General features: G+C 41.0%; 1 protein-coding gene across 1 annotated transcript in view; it reads left to right on the top strand.

The window, feature by feature from the left end:
• The window catches only part of LOC126455776 (uncharacterized), a 53,243-nt gene that overhangs the window by 5,974 nt on the left and 30,249 nt on the right, over window positions 1-17,020 (top strand). The window contains exon 5 of the mRNA XM_050091541.1: window positions 2,713-2,832. Within this exon, the coding sequence (XP_049947498.1) occupies window positions 2,713-2,832 (120 nt within the window). The remainder of the gene's footprint in view (window positions 1-2,712; window positions 2,833-17,020) is intronic.

The following is a 17,020-nucleotide window of genomic DNA, read 5'->3' as shown; positions in this document are numbered from 1 at the left end:
GGAAAGTGGTGAGAAAAATAGTGAAAACCTATATCTCTGTAACATCATGTTCAATAACATACAAACTGATGGTAGTAATGATTTTTAAGTTGTGAGAAAGAGCAACTGACCCTCCACTGTTTTCATTTGATTGAACTTTAGTTAGGAACAGTGCAAGGCAAGAGAAAAAAGAAGAGAGAAAATCTCAGAGGTAAAGATTTAATTATCCATCTATGTTTGTATGCTGTTGGTTCACATTTCCTGCTTTCTATATAACTGTTGTCAAGGAGGTGTTTTGTAAGGCAGCAGTTGAAGTATATTTGCATTGTCGTCATGAAAGGGTTAGGCTTTATGCTGTTAACAGCCAAGAAGCTGCAAAGTTGGATGTTGCAGTAGAATACCTACATCTACATCCATTCTCTGCAAACCACCCTGAGGTGCATGGCAGAGGGTACATATGAAGTCACTGTAGCAGTTATTATGGTTTCTTCCAGTTCCTTTCACATATGGAGTGCAGGAAGAATGATTGTTTGAATGCCTCTGTCCGTGAGTAATTATCCTAATCTTATCGTCACAAATTGTTGTATATTCCTAGAATCATCATTTAAAGCCAGTTCTTGAAACTTTGTTTATAGACTTTCTGGCAATAGTTTATGTCAATCTTCAAGAATCTCCCAGTTCAGTTCCTTCAGTATCTCTGTGACACTTTCCCATGGATCAAATAACCTGTGACCACTCATGCTACCCTTCTCCGTATATGTTCAATATCCGCTGTGAGTCCTATTTGGTATGGATCCCACACACTTGAGCAATATTCTAGAACAGGTCACACCAGTGACTTGTATGCAGACTGATTGCACTTCCTCAGTAATCTACCACTAAACCAAAGTCTGCCCCCTGCTTTATGCACAACTGAGCCTATGTGATCAGTCTATTTGACATCGCTACAAAGTGTTCCGCTCAGGTATTTGTATGAGTTGGTTGATTCCAACAGTGACTCATTGATATTGTAGTGCACAATTTCACATCTGTGAACATTTAAACCAAGTTGCCAATCTTTGCACCAGTTTGAAATCTTATTGAGATTTGACTCAGTATTAATGCAGCTTCTTTCAGATAGTACTTCATTATAGATAATTGGGTCATCTTGTCTGCAAGGCCATTAATATGCAACACGAACAGCAAGGATCCCACCATACTTCCCTGGGGCACATCTGAAGTTACTTTGATATCTGACTCTCCATCCAAGATAACATGTTGCATCCTCCTGGCCAGTAAGTCAATGGAGTCAAAAATTTCCTTGGTGGCAATAAGCATATGTGAGGTACTGAGTCAAATGCTTTTTGGAAATAAAAAAATACTGCCTTGATCCAAAGCTTTCAGTATGTGATGAGAAAAGTGTGAGTTGAGTTTCACATGTTCAATGTTTTGGGACACCATGCTGATTGACATTGAGAAGGTCATTCTGTTTGAGATACCTCATTATGTTTGAGCTCAGAATATGTTCTAAGATTTTACAACAAATCGATGTCAAGGATATTGGACAGTAGTTTAGTGGACCACTTCCTACTACCCTTCTTGTAGATGGGTGTGACCTGTCCTTTTTTCCAATAACTGGGCACGGTTTTTTGTTTGAGAATCTGTGATAGATTATACTTAGACAAGGGGCTAACTCTGCCACAAATTCAGTATAGAATCTGACAGGGATTCCATTGTGCCTTGGAGCTTTGTTCAATTTTAACATTTTCAGCTGTATTTCAAGACCATTGACACTAATACTGATTTCATTCATTTTTTCAATGGTTCAAGGATTAAATTGGAGCAATTCTTCTGGTTTTCCTTTCTAAAGAAACATTTGAAAATGGAGTTTAGCATTTCAGCTTTTGCTTTTCCAACCTCAGTTTCAGTCCCTGCCTCATTCGCTAGGGACTGGACACTAACTTTGATGCACTGACAGCCTTTACATTTGACCAGAATTTCTTTGGGTTTTGTGCAATATCATTTGACAGTATTCTGCTGTGGTAGTCATTGAAGGCATAAGGGCTGAGGACAGAAAGTGAGAATGTCATGACAAAAAAATTGATGTATTTCCTGTGTTAGTATAACAACTGCTGTAAGGAATCTTTTTTTCGGAATAGGTGAGGCAAATATGTCAAATTGCTTCTACAACAAAGAAAAACAGTTAAGAGTCTCTACTAACGAAGGTAAAAATTCTGAATGGCTGCATGGACTCTTGTTTTCAACAGAGAAAAGAAAGAAAAAGCTTTAGTTTTGGTGTTAGTAAAGACTACAAAGCATTATTGAGCAATTTTACTGGTTCAGCTTGTGTAAAATTCTAACAACAATATATCTTCCAAGATTATGTTGGGCATTTCTCTCTCTCTCTCTCTCTCTCTCTCTCTCTCTCTCTCTCTCTCTCTCTCTCTCTCTCTCTCTCTCTCTTTTCTCTCTCTTATAATTGGCATTTTCCCACCTTGCCCAGTAACAGATTCAGCAGTTTCATCCCCACCTGCACCTAATTAGTCAAATATAAACAAAATATTGTGGTTTCAGAATATATGATATGATAATTTAACATGTGAGAAGTACCGACTAATTTGGATTTCAGTTAAGTTGTCATTCTAAAGAATGCCTTAATCACTCTTCTACTGTACATTTTTAGTTTCAGTTTTTACATTTTCTGTTAATGATTGGATAACAGTGAACCTTTTTTCTGGTAAATTTACCTTACAGCTCTGATGAAGACCCTGTGTCTGAAGCTCATTTCCAAACACAAATGCCTTTAATGGGACAGCATAGCCTTTATGGAAGACTACCATCATATGGACAACATACATTACGTAACCCATACAGGTAAAGTGAAATTTATGTTTCAGCTGCATAGAATAAGGAATGTGATCTTCCTATTGCAAAATAATGTATGATAAAAGATATATTGACAATGGCTTTGTTGCACACTCACTTTGTACTAAGTAGTAATCTAAGATTGAAAGGCAGTACTGTCCTTGCAATAAATTTAAGGAAGGAAGATCAGTATACTGAAGGAAAAAGGTGAAAGTAAAAACAAAGTTTCAGCCTTTTGCTGTTGAAATGCAACTAAGTACAGAATACCGTATTTACTCGAATCTAAGCCGCATCTGAAAAATGAGACTAAATCAAGGGAAAAAAAATTTCCCGAATCTAAGCCGCACCTGAAATTTGAGACTCGAAATGCAAGGTGAGCTTTAGGCCACACCTCCAAACCGAAACTAAAGTTAGTCCATTATAATATGAGACATAATTTAGGTCGAATGAATGACAGTACAGCTACAGTAGTTTGGTTCGAGTCGTAAGCTTAGCAGTTACGCTTTACCAGGTAGCCATTGCTATGCGCCTGGTGCTCCATCCGTATTTATACGGGTACCCTTCCTTTTTCACGTGCTTATTTTTCTTTGATCTGATAAGTGCCATTCTCTTTCTTATAGGTGTTTACGTCACCCTAAGCTGAAAATGCATTACTGTATTGTGCCATGCATTGTTTGTCACTTTCTGATAATTAGTATTTACAGCCTGTCGCCGCTTGCCGCATGGCTTGCTTTTATGCGCTCTACTCCTGCTTCCAGATGATCAGCAAGAACCAAATAATAGACTGCGTATGATAAAAGATGTTCTGAACCAGAGTTTAGCGAAAAAATTTTATCCGTTTGAAAATCTTTGCAGACGACTCTTTTAGTAAATTACACTCTGCACAGAAAATAGAGTCATCTTAGATTTAAAAATCTAGTCAATTGCCGTGCTTCATTTCTGACTGTATCACTATTAGGCATAAGAATAATACGAATATAAACATGACATGATATGTGTATTCTTCCGCGTTTGCTGTTGTCTCACTCGAGTTTCGTAGTTTATTAGGCAGACAGGATTTAAATGAGATAGCTGCAAACACGAAAGAATACATGACAAAATGTTTATATTCGTATTATTCTTATGGTGAAGAGAATACTGCATGTGATTCACGATTCATACAAGTTCCTATTAGCAACCATCTCCTCTCAGAGGTAGGAAAAAATTCAGAAAAGTGTTTCCCATATTGACCAACATCCCAAAGAGTCTTGCCAGTCAGATTTTCATAGTACATTGAAATGCTGCTACATTCGAAGATGAATAATATGAAATTCGTATTTCCTTCATTGGATAATGTACGAATATGCAGTGGTCGAAACTCAGGGCGGAGAAAAAAGCTCGTCTTCCCCTTTTTTGTTTTTACTGATGCAGAGGTTTTGCCGCCAGTATTTATCTTTGTGCCTGCAAAGCGTGCCTGTGTAGCGCTACATATATTCGACGGCAGAAGTTAGTTGTGGCGGCACCTTCCAACAGTTTTCAGAACTTCCGCTTACTTTGCACTCGATTCTAAGCTGCAGGCGGTTTTGTGGATTACAAAAACCGGAAAAAAAAGTGCGGCTTAGATTCGAGTAAATACGGTACTAGATAACTCTGCGAGTGTATATTTCATATGCCTGTGTTCCAGGCCAGTGAATCCCAGACAGATATGTTTGTGTAAATTCATAGTCATCATGACTTTATACAGAGAATGGAGAGAGTAATACTACAGTAAACAACTAATTGGTTACATTCTTGGAATGTTTGTCTCCCAGTAAGATAGTCTCTGTAGGCTGCTTCTGCAAAGTACTAACAACAAATTACGATTAGTGCTGATCTACTTACAGTTGGGAATTAGTTCTAGATTATTTTATATGTGCATATGTATACTGCCTGACAGGAAAAGTGATGCACCCAGCAGACATGGTTGGTTGTCAAGGTAACTTTCTACACATAGACACCACTGGTGGGTATGCAGTCTATGCTTCCCAACTACTACAGCTGCACTCCAAATGTAACCACGTGTGTTGTGCTGTCAACAATAGCATATACATGGAATGGTAATGAGCAGCATTAGGTGTTGTGTGATCACTGTGAAGGATGCAGAGATGCCACGTACTTGTGTGAGACAGTGTTGTCACCACCTGACACAGTTTTTAACGGGCTTCACTGTGGGTCACCATTTGGCCAGCTGGTGAAACGTACTGCAGTGCCCAGATTTGTGGACATTTAGATGTGACATTTGCCTGATTTTGGACTGCATGCATGGGCAGATGAGTGCAGACATACTCGTTGTCTAGGTTCTAGTTGACCACTATGACTGACTGCTACAAGGAAGGATCACTGTATTATGGAACAAGCACATCATAAACCCCTTGCATCTATGCCGGCTATTCAAGTGCAAGTAATAGACTGCCTGTAACATTCTATGTCAACCCACACCATTGGTTAGAGACTAGCAGCAGCTGGAGTAGGGAATCACCATTCCATGTATATGCCACTGTTGACACCACAACACAAATGGTTGCATTTGGAGTGCTGCCATAGATGGGAAGCATAGACTGCTGATAAATGTCATCGCATTGGAGAGACACAGCAGTGTTACTCCTGGCAACAGATGCCACTTGTGACACATCAGGAGAGTATCAAGTTACATAGTTAGCTTTTTCTATGTGCTTTTACAGTTTAATTTGCAAATCAGTAGTGGTAGGATGTACAGGGTGTATACAGACACAGGTTCACCAGTTATCAGGAGTACCAGTGTTTGGCATGTAATGGAGCCTCTTAGGAAAATAGCGTCCAGGGCTGGAAATAAATCCAATTTGTGCTCGTTACGTCTGCCAGGGTACCTCATCCAAGATGTGAAGGAGGCCCTGCCTGCAACTGTCAAGAGTGTAGTCGTTTGCAGGCTGTGGTTCGTGTTGGTGCAAATGACACCCATCACTTTGTTTCAGACTTCCTCAGTTCATAACGCTGGCTGGTGAAAGTGAAGTGTGCAAGCCTCAGTGCAGGATGCAATTGAAGCTCATGATTGTACCCATTATAGATCAGAGTCGTTTGGTTTGGAGTCAAGTGGACTCTCAACCAGAGGGTGTGACGTTTCTGTAACAGTTGTGGCTGCAGATTTCTAGATGTGCATCATTGGTTGGGGAATTGTAGGATTCCCCTCGGCAGGTCAAGGGTGCACTACACACAGGAAGCAGCTTATCGCGTGTCAGAGAGCATGTGGAGTGTACAAGGAATTTTTTTTTTTAGGTGATAATTTGAGGTTCTTTAATGAACACCCATCGGTCAGTACGCACAGAGAAAATCAGATCATGTGTAAAGTACAAGATCTTTGGCTGTCAAAGTTTTAACAGTAAATTGGTGGTGCATTCATAATTCTGTATACACTAGCCTGCAGGAAATAAATGTTCATTGCAGCTGACAAAAATATTGTCTCTAATGAGGTTGAAATTCAGTTAACTGAGAAGTTACCTCAACACAAATACTGGCCAATGTGAACTCAAATTAATCTTTGGATGTTTTTACTGGTCATCTGATTCTGCTGCAACAGTTGTAGAACCATTCAAACAAAGTTTCAGCTCAGTAGCACAGAAATACTCCATTATGTAACATTAGTTCGAGATGACTTTAACGTACTCAGTATAGACTGGGATATATGGATTCATTTCAGGTGGTATGGACACGTAATCTTGTGAAGTAATTTTGAACACATTTTCCAAACTGCCTTTAGCAGCTGTTTCAACAACCCACACACAGTGGAAATATTTTAGACCTTGTACATGTAAACAGGCACTGACCTTATCATCAGTGTCTGTGACCAGTGACTAGTGATCAGGTCGTCATAGTGACAATGGTTGCTAAAGTCAATAAATTCATCAAGAAGGTTAGGATAGTATTTATGCTGGGAAGAGCAGACAAGCAGTTGTTAGCATCCTATTAGACCACCTACAGCATTCGCCTCCCACATAGCTTGTACTTATTACCCACCACGAAGTCCAAAGTGACTGAAAAAAAAGTGCAGGCAATTCCTGTATATAAGAGGGGCAAAAGGATGGATCTGTAACATTACAGATCTGTATCCTAAACATTGGTATGCTGCAGAATACTTGAAAATATTCTATGTTCGAATGTAATAATTTTCATGAGACAGGAAACCTTCTGTCAACAAACCAGTGCAGATGTAGAAAGCGTTGCTTGTGCGAAACTCAGCTTGCACTTTTCCACACTACATACTAAGAACCATGGATGAAGGGCAACAGACGAGATTCCATATTACTAGATTTCCAGAAAGCATTTGGCACAGTAGCCACTGCAGACTGTTAATGACGGTCCAAGCATACAGAGTATGCTGCCCAGATATGTGAGTGGCTCCAAGACTTCATAACTAACAGAACCCAGCATGTTGTCCTCAATGGCGAATGTTCATTGAAGACAAGGGTATCATCAGGAGTGATCCTTGGAAGCGTAGTACGAATGCTGGTTCTCTGTATACAGAACTTCATTTCAGTGTAATGAATGGCAGCTTGCTCTATATGCAGAAAAATTTAAGTTAATGCAGGTGAGTAGAAAAAACAATACTTTACTGTTCAAATACAGTATTAGTGGTGTGTTGCTTGCTTGACACAGTCACTTTGTTTTAATATCTGGGTGTAATATTGCAAAGTAATATGAAATTGACCAATCGTGTAAGAATGGTAGTAGAGAAAATTAATGACTGACTTTGTTGTATTGGGAGAGTTTTAGAGAAATGTAGCTTATCTTCAATGGAGACTGCATGTATAACACTTGTATGACCCATTCTTGAGTGGTGCTCCATATGAGTGTTATGGAGATAGTTCATGAATTCAAATGGAAATCCCTGGAGGAAAGGCAATGTTCTTTTCGTGAAACAATGTTGAGAAATTTTAAAGGAAAGGCATTTGCAGCTGACTGCAGAACAGTTCTTCTGCCATCAGTGAACATTTCATGTAATGACCTTGAAGACAGGTTAAGAGAAATTAAGGCTTATACATAGGCATATAGACAGTTGTTTTTGACATGACTAGTAGTGGTGTATGATATATTTTGCTGTACACCATATGGTGGCTTGCGAAGCATGTATACAGATATATGTGTCAAGCTTTCACTGTACTCCATATGGTAGCTTGTGGAGTACGTATGTAGAAGTGTGTGTCACGGTGTGGGGAGCCTTCGGCTATGACTTGAGATCACAGCTGGTAGTGATTGAGGAGTGATGGAACAACAATACATGGATACTGCGTCCGAATGTGCTACCCCTTATGCAACAGTATCGTGGTGTCATGATCATTCACACAAGGCACTGTCTATATGAATTGTCTGCATATGATGTGGTACCCCTATGGCCAGCAAGACCGCCCAATCTGTCTGTAATGTAACATGCATGGAACCAGCTTGGACATCACTCTTGTGCCAGTATCCAGGATATCAAGGACCAGTTACAACAGTTGTGGGCCAGCTTGGCTCAAGAGAAGATAGAACAGCTTTATTATACCCATCCAACAGAACAGCTTTATTATACCCATCCAACCGATTTGTGCACGCATCCAGACCAAAGGGGTGCATTGTCAAACTAATAAGTTAGCTCATCTTGCCAAATTTGTAAATATGTCCCAATTTTGTAATCTCTTAAGTAACATCTCATACCCTCTCAACCTGTAAAGTTTCGTGTTGTTTTCTTCTCCAATAGTTCAAATAAAAGCATTGTCCTGTAACTGTACTTCGATTGTCAAAATAAGAGCCTTTAATGCTGACAGTGCTGTTACCACCTTCCAACTGTGAAGTGCTGATGGCTGCTGTTGGTACTAGAGCTGTGTGACTGATAATAATAGTCATCTCTAGAGCTACAGTATCTTTTAAATGTTGTCACAGAGAAATATACAAAATAACGTCTTGTGACTGGTTGTAGTAGACTTGCGAAACAACTGCAACAAGTCCTCTTTAACTTTGAGGACTGTTTGTTTCACCATATGGATAATAGTATAAAGTTCTTTTAAAATATGTACACTACACTTAGGCCTCCTATTTGTAAATAATTTGATTGCTGGATTCCTTACTTCTGAGCTGGCAGTAATTTGAAGACTTCAAGCTGCCAGTGGTTTGTATCTGATGACTGAAGTGAATAACGAAGGTATTTCTGGTCTGTTGGAGCAACTGCCTGCAACTCAGAGAAGACATTATGATCAGATTTTTAAATATAAGTGATATGTATGTCTCAAAATTGCTGTCATAGATGTGTGGTACTAAGTACAAAGTATGTGCATAGTGGATGGACTGTGTGAGGAGTATCTATATACATCCGTTTCTTGAACTGTAGCCCCACAACATTGTGTCATGCCTTAATGATAGTATTTGAAAAACGAATGTAGTTATTGGTAACGTAAGCAAACAGTATTTCAGTCTTAGGAAATAGTGATGATTGCAATGATGTTTTAAGAATAATTTCATGACTGAAACACAATTGAAGCCTTTTATTTTTGCCTCTCATAAAATTGTATTTTACCCCTCAGGAGGTAATTACCTCCAAGCAGGGGACCAGCGATTATAAGGCTGCGCCCAATGCATAGTCCCATCTCCAGTTCTTTACAAAGGTAGTAACAGTTTTCCAGTAGTGAAAAAGAGATATATGGCAGAGTTTCAATTAGAGATGGTAATGTCACAAGTCATTTGTCTCATAGGCAGGCTGTATGTTAAGAACATTATTATTTGAAATATGCTACAGAATAACCCTTTGCCAAGAAGAACTGATGTATCGATTTTTTTAAGGGAGACTCTATTTGTAGAAGAACATTTGACAGTTATGCAATTGTTCTTTCTCTTCATCTTCGTCTTCTCACAGCCTGTTCTGACTTCACTGAAACCATTTGTTTGTCATCTTTGCTACATTTCTCTTTCTTATTTGTTGGTAATTGACTGCTTGTTTAACTAATCGACTGCTTGTTTAATTAACCCGTCTTCCCCCATTCAGTTGATATGTTGTTTCCATGTTATGCATCCTTGCTCTATTACCAATTATTCTGTAGTCACTGACTGAGAGAGGCATTGTACTCGCAGCCGAGAGTCATGACACAGAAGGGGCGTGATAATAGCTTGCAGTGGTCTCTTATCCATTTCAATAGTGACGATGCCTGTGCCATCTGAGAGGAGCATCTGTATGGAGCTGGTGGTTGGCAGGCTCAATTGATGTGGAGGTATTGGTGGAAGTGTGCATAATGTCTGGTGCCAACATTAGGACTATGAATCGACATGCCCAGTGTGATGTCTGTGATGAATGACTCCACACTAAAGAAAGTGGAAAGTTTCAAGTACTGGGGAGTGTAATAGAATATAGTGGGAGGAATGATAAGGAGATTGATGAAAAGGGAAAACAAAGACATGAACTACTGCAGAGTATAAGAGCCTGGTTTCGATTAATTGTGTACCACCAAAAAGCAAACAAATGTTACACGAAGTATATTCTGTTCCAGCAATCTCACAAGCATCAGAATGTGGGTAAAGGATATAAGGTAGATGAGCAGGATACAGCCCAGCAAGCTGAAATTTCAAAGAAGCATACAGTATAGGAATACTTTAGAATGGATAGAGTAAGGTAAGAGATAGCGAGAGAAATGATGAAGGGGAAGCTTATGCAAGAAATCATAGATAAAACCCCATTTATTTGGTATGGACATGTTGAAAGAACAAGAGTTGGTAGGCTACCGAGACGGGCTAATGAAATGACAGTAGAAGGTAAAAGATGTAGAGAAAAAACGAGAGGTGGATAGGTCATTGAAGTGAAGGGATGTGTGAAGAAGAGAGGAGAAAACTGGCAAGGTGCTGGGAGATATGTGTTGGCAGGAAATTAAAAGAAGAGCACTATTCACAGCAGACCAAGTCAGTGGCTGGAAAGAGTAGAAGAAGATGACGATAACAGTTATGTAAGGAATGTTACTGAACACCAGCACAATTAATGAAATCACTTAAAGAGAGGAAATGGCAAGCTTAAAATGTATGAGATAATAATCACTTAAAAATACATATTAAGTTTAACATGAAAAATTGGTTAACAAGGCAATGTTTATCCACGCCCCCCCCCCCCCCCCCCTGCCCCCCAAAAAAATTGAACATTAAAAGTGAATGTTGTATATCTAAAAACAAAGATGATGTGACTTACCACACGAAAGCACTAGCAGGTTGATAGACACACAAACAAACACAATCATACACACAAAATTCTAGCTTTCGCTACCAACGGTTGCTTCATCAGGAAAGAGCTTGTGTCTGTATATGTGTGGATGGATATGTGTTTGTGTGCGAGTGTATACCCGTCCTTTTTTCCCCCTAAGGTAAGTCTTTCCGCTCCCGGGATTGGAATGACTCCTTACCCTCTCACCTAAAACCCACTTCCTTTCGTCTTTCCCTCTCCTTCCCTCTTTCCTGATGAGGCAACAGTTTGTTGCGAAAGCTTGAATTTTGTGTGTATGTTTGTGTTTGTTTGTGTGTCTGTCGACCTGCCAGCACTTTCATTTGGTAAGTCACATCATCTTTGTTTTTAGATATATATTTCCTACGTGGAATGTTTCCCTCTATTTTTTTATATATATATATATATATATATATATATATATATATATATATATATATATATATATATATATATATATATATATATATATATAAAATGGAAGGAAACATTCCACGTGGGAAAAATTATATATATAAAGATGTATTAAAAACAAAGATTCCATGACTTAACAAACGGGAAAGCACTGGTAGATAGGCACAATAAACAAACACTCAAACACACACACAAAATTTCAAGCTTTCGCAACCCACGGTTGCTTCGTCAGGAAAGAGGGAAGGAGAGGGAAATATGAAAGGAACTGGGTTATTAGGGAGGGGGTAAGGAGTCATTCCAATCCTGGGAGCGGAAAGACTTACCTTAAGGGGGAAAAAAGGTCAGGTATACACTCGCACACGCACACATATCCATCCACACATATACAGACACAAGCAGACATATTTAAAGGCCCACTTCCTTTCATCTTTCCCTCTCCTTCCCTCTTTCCTGACGAAGCAACCGTGGGTTGCGAAAGCTTGAAATTTTGTGTGTGTGTGTGTCTGAGTGTTTGTTTATTGTGCCTATCTACCAGCGCTTTCCCGTTAGGTGAGTCATGGAATCTTTGTTTTTTAATATATTTTTCCCATGTGGAATGTTTCTTTCTATTTTATTTATATATAAAGATGCTGTGACTTAACAAACGAGAAAGCGCTGGTAGATAGACACAACAAAAAACACACAAACACTCACACAATTTTCAAGCTTTCACAACCCAAGGTTGCTTCGTCAGGAAAGAGGGAAGGAGAGGGAAAGATGAAAGGATGTGGGTTTTAAGGGAGAGGGTAAGGAGTCATTCCAATCCCGGGACCAGAAAGACTTACCTTAGGGTAAGTCTTTCTGGTGTATGTGCAGATGGATATGAGGGTGTGTGCGAGTGTATACCTGTCCTTTTTTCCCCCTAAGGTAAGTCTTTCCGCTCCCGGGATTGGAATGACTCCTTACCCTCTCCCTTAAAATCCACATCCTTTCGTCTTTCCCTCTCCTTCCCTCTTTCCTGATGAGGCAAAAGTTTGTTGCGAAAGCTTGAATTTTCTGAGACCTGAGTTTCTCCTGGCGTATACAACTTTCAAATAACTTCCGGGAATTCAGCCAGGTAACACTTTCAGCGACCGCCGATATTTCGGCGGGAGAACACCCCGCCATTTTCAAGGCAAACTGCAACGGACAGGCGACGTACATGCAAATTTAATACCTCGGTTCTCGGACCCAAGCAGGAAAGATAACACACACACACTGAACACTAGTGCCACCAAAGATGGCCAAAGTCAGAGCTATCCATAGTGAGACTATGAATTCGCAGGTGAGGTAGCATTGAGTCTGTCCCTCTGTTTCTTGACAAGGGAGAGAGCCGGATTCCAAACAGAGTTTAAACAGAAACCTCCATCCCTGTTAACAAGGTTGCTCGCTAATTTAATCTCAACTGCCTCCCGAATCACACTGTCCCAATAGCTGGACGTGCATGCCAATATCTCGGTGTTATTATATAACATGGAGTGACCAGTATCCAAGCAATGTTCGGCAATAGCAGATCTATTTGGCTGCTGTAATCGTGTGTGCCGTTTATGCTCAGTACATCTGTCCTCCACGGTCCTGATAGTTTGACCAATATATGCCATGCCGCAGCTACAAGGGACACGATATACACCCGCCTTACGCAGTCCAAGATCATCCTTAACGGAACTCAAAAGTGCTCTAATTTTAGATGGAGGTCGGAAAACACATTTCACATCGTATTTCCGTAAAATACGACCGATCTTATTGGACGTGTTTCCTACGTAAGGCAAGAAGGCAGTAGACTTAGGTGTTGACTCAGAATTATCATCAATCACCTGATGTACAGTTGGTCGATAGCGCAACGCACGTTCAATCTGTCTATCACTGTAACCATTTTGACGAAATGTAACTTCAAGATGGGACAGCTCAGCTGGCAAAGTCTCAGCGTCAGAAACGATATGTGCCCTGTGTACCAAGGTACAAAGTACCCCTTCACGCTGAGCCGAATGGTGACAACTATTAGCTTGTAAGTACAAGTCGGTGTGAGTACGTTTCCTGTAGACTGCATGTCCCAATGATCCATCATCCTTCCTCCTAACCAACACGTCGAGAAAGGGAAGGCAACCATCCTTTTCCACCTCCATCGTAAAACGAATGTTCGGGTGGATCGAGTTCAGATGTTCTAGAAAGACATTCAAATTCTCCCTACCGTGAGGCCAAACAACGAAGGTATCGTCAACGTATCTATAGAAACAGGCGGGTTTTAAAGGCGCCGACTCCAATGCACGTTCCTCGAAGTCTTCCATAAACAAATTTGCGATCACAGGAGACAACGGACTACCCATCGCAACTCCATCTGTCTGCTCGTAATACTGGTCATTAAATAAAAAGTAAGTGGATGTCAACACATGCCTAAAGAGATTAGTTAAATCAGCACCAAACCTGGCTTCAATTAACCGCAACGAATCAGACAGAGGAACACGAGTGAAGAGAGAGACCACATCGAAACTCACTAAAATATCAGAGTCATTCAGCCTCAGTCCCTCCAAACGACGTAAAAAATCAGCTGAGTTCCTGATATGATGTTCACACCGTCCTACTTGTGGACTCAACAGAGATGCAAGATGCTTGGAAACACGATATGTCGGGGCGCCGATGTTACTCACTATAGGACGGAAAGGAACCCCTTCCTTATGAACCTTTGGAAGGCCATATAACCTAGGGGGAACCGCACTATAGGTGTTAAGCCTCTTGATTGTGTCCTGCGACAAACCACTTTTCTTCAGGAGGCTGTTGGTCTTTCTCTCAACACTTTTCGTGGGGTCAGCATCGATTCTGCGATACGTTGAATCAGATAGTAAACGTTGCATCTTTTGTACATAATCATGTTTATTTAAAACAACGGTGGCATTGCCCTTGTCAGCAGGTAAAATAACAATACTGGGATCAACCTTGAGAGAGCGTAAAGCAGCCCTCTCTGCTGCTGTTGCATTACTCTTGGGTGGACGAGCCCTAGTCAAAACACGGCATGCCTCCCTCCTAACTTCCTCTGCAGCGTCAGGAGGTAGTTTGCAAACTGCCTGTTCAATTGAACTAATAAAATCAACTACCGGCAAATTCTTCGGAGTGGGTGCAAAATTTAATCCTTTCCCTAGCACGGATAAGGTTGCGTCGTCACAAGATTTCTCTGTGAGATTTATCACAGAACGTCGAGATATAACATCCGACTCCGCGCGATGAAAACGTTCAAACTTTGCCAAATGCCGGGCAGTAACGGAGTTGTACTCCCAGTCAGCTTGGGTCCATGAGGCACCGTCCAACCAATCCCAAGTGAAAACAGACACTTCAGATGCAACCATTAAATGAAAACGATACAATTCTTTGGAAACAGAATCCAAACGTCGACGAGTAAAACGAATCCTTTCGCGAACAAGAGCCAAGCCAGCACGTTGCTTAATTCAGTTGGCGGCAGGAGAATTAATATGGTGCACAACCTTAGCAAATGTTGGGACATGATTTTCATCACGACACCTCAATAAAAACGACAAAGCACATTGCAGTCTAACTCGACAGCTACGAAGTTTATCCAACTTACGTAAACACCGATACATTTCCTCCCCGTAGAGGTAAACAATGTGAGACCTGAGTTTCTCCTGGCGTATACAACTTTCAAATAACTTCCGGGAATTCAGCCAGGTAACACTTTCAGCGACCGCCGATATTTCGGCGGGGTGTACTGAGCATAAACGGCACACACGATTACAGCAGCCAAATAGATCTGCTATTGCCGAACATTGCTTGGATACTGGTCACTCCATGTTATATAATAACACCGAGATATTGGCATGCACGTCCAGCTATTGGGACAGTGTGATTCGGGAGGCAGTTGAGATTAAATTAGCGAGCAACCTTGTTAACAGGGATGGAGGTTTCTGTTTAAACTCTGTTTGGAATCCAGCTCTCTCCCTTGTCAAGAAACAGAGGGACAGACTCAATGCTACCTCACCTGCGAATTCATAGTCTCACTATCGATAGCTCTGACTTTGGCCATCTTTGGTGGCACTAGTGTTCAGTGTGTGTGTGTTATCTTTCCTGCTTGGGTCCGAGAACCGAGGTATTAAATTTGCATGTACGTCGCCTGTCCGTTGCAGTTTGCCTTGAAAATGGCGGGGTGTTCTCCCGCCGAAATATCGGCGGTCGCTGAAAGTGTTACCTGGCTGAATTCCCGGAAGTTATTTGAAAGTTGTATACGCCAGGAGAAACTCAGGTCTCACATTGTTTACCTCTACGGGGAGGAAATGTATCGGTGTTTACGTAAGTTGGATAAACTTCGTAGCTGTCGAGTTAGACTGCAATGTGCTTTGTCGTTTTTATTGAGGTGTCGTGATGAAAATCATGTCCCAACATTTGCTAAGGTTGTGCACCATATTAATTCTCCTGCCGCCAACCGAATTAAGCAACGTGCTGGCTTGGCTCTTGTTCGCGAAAGGATTCGTTTTACTCGTCGACGTTTGGATTCTGTTTCCAAAGAATTGTATCGTTTTCATTTAATGGTTGCATCTGAAGTGTCTGTTTTCACTTGGGATTGGTTGGACGGTGCCTCATGGACCCAAGCTGACTGGGAGTGCAACTCCGTTACTGCCCGGCATTTGGCAAAGTTTGAACGTTTTCATCGCGCGGAGTCGGATGTTATATCTCGACGTTCTGTGATAAATCTCACAGAGAAATCTTTTGACGACGCAACCTTATCCGTGCTAGGGAAAGGATTAAATTTTGCACCCACTCCGAAGAATTTGCCGGTAGTTGATTTTATTAGTTCAATTGAACAGGCAGTTTGCAAACTACCTCCTGACGCTGCAGAGGAAGTTAAGAGGGAGGCATGCCGTGTTTTGACTAGGGCTCGTCCACCCAAGAGTAATGCAACAGCAGCAGAGAGGGCTGCTTTACGCTCTCTCAAGGTTGATCCCAGTATTGTTATTTTACCTGCTGACAAGGGCAATGCCACCGTTGTTTTAAATAAACATGATTATGTACAAAAGATGCAACGTTTACTATCTGATTCAACGTATCGCAGAATCGATGCTGACCCCACGAAAAGTGTTGAGAGAAAGACCAACAGCCTCCTGAAGAAAAGTGGTTTGTCGCAGGACACAATCAAGAGGCTTAACACCTATAGTGCGGTTCCCCCTAGGTTATATGGCCTTCCAAAGGTTCATAAGGAAGGGGTTCCTTTCCGTCCTATAGTGAGTAACATCGGCGCCCCGACATATCGTGTTTCCAAGCATCTTGCATCTCTGTTGAGTCCACAAGTAGGACGGTGTGAACATCATATCAGGAACTCAGCTGATTTTTTACGTCGTTTGGAGGGACTGAGGCTGAATGACTCTGATATTTTAGTGAGTTTCGATGTGGTCTCTCTCTTCACTCGTGTTCCTCTGTCTGATTCGTTGCGGTTAATTGAAGCCAGGTTTGGTGCTGATTTAACTAATCTCTTTAGGCATGTGTTGACATCCACTTACTTTTTATTTAATGACCAGTATTACGAGCAGACAGATGGAGTTGCGA

This window comes from Schistocerca serialis, chromosome 2, assembly GCF_023864345.2.
Source record: "Schistocerca serialis cubense isolate TAMUIC-IGC-003099 chromosome 2, iqSchSeri2.2, whole genome shotgun sequence".
Classification (NCBI taxonomy): domain Eukaryota; kingdom Metazoa; phylum Arthropoda; class Insecta; order Orthoptera; family Acrididae; genus Schistocerca; species Schistocerca serialis.
The sequence above is the reverse complement of the archived record's forward strand: the minus strand, read 5'-3'. Positions and strand labels throughout refer to the sequence as shown.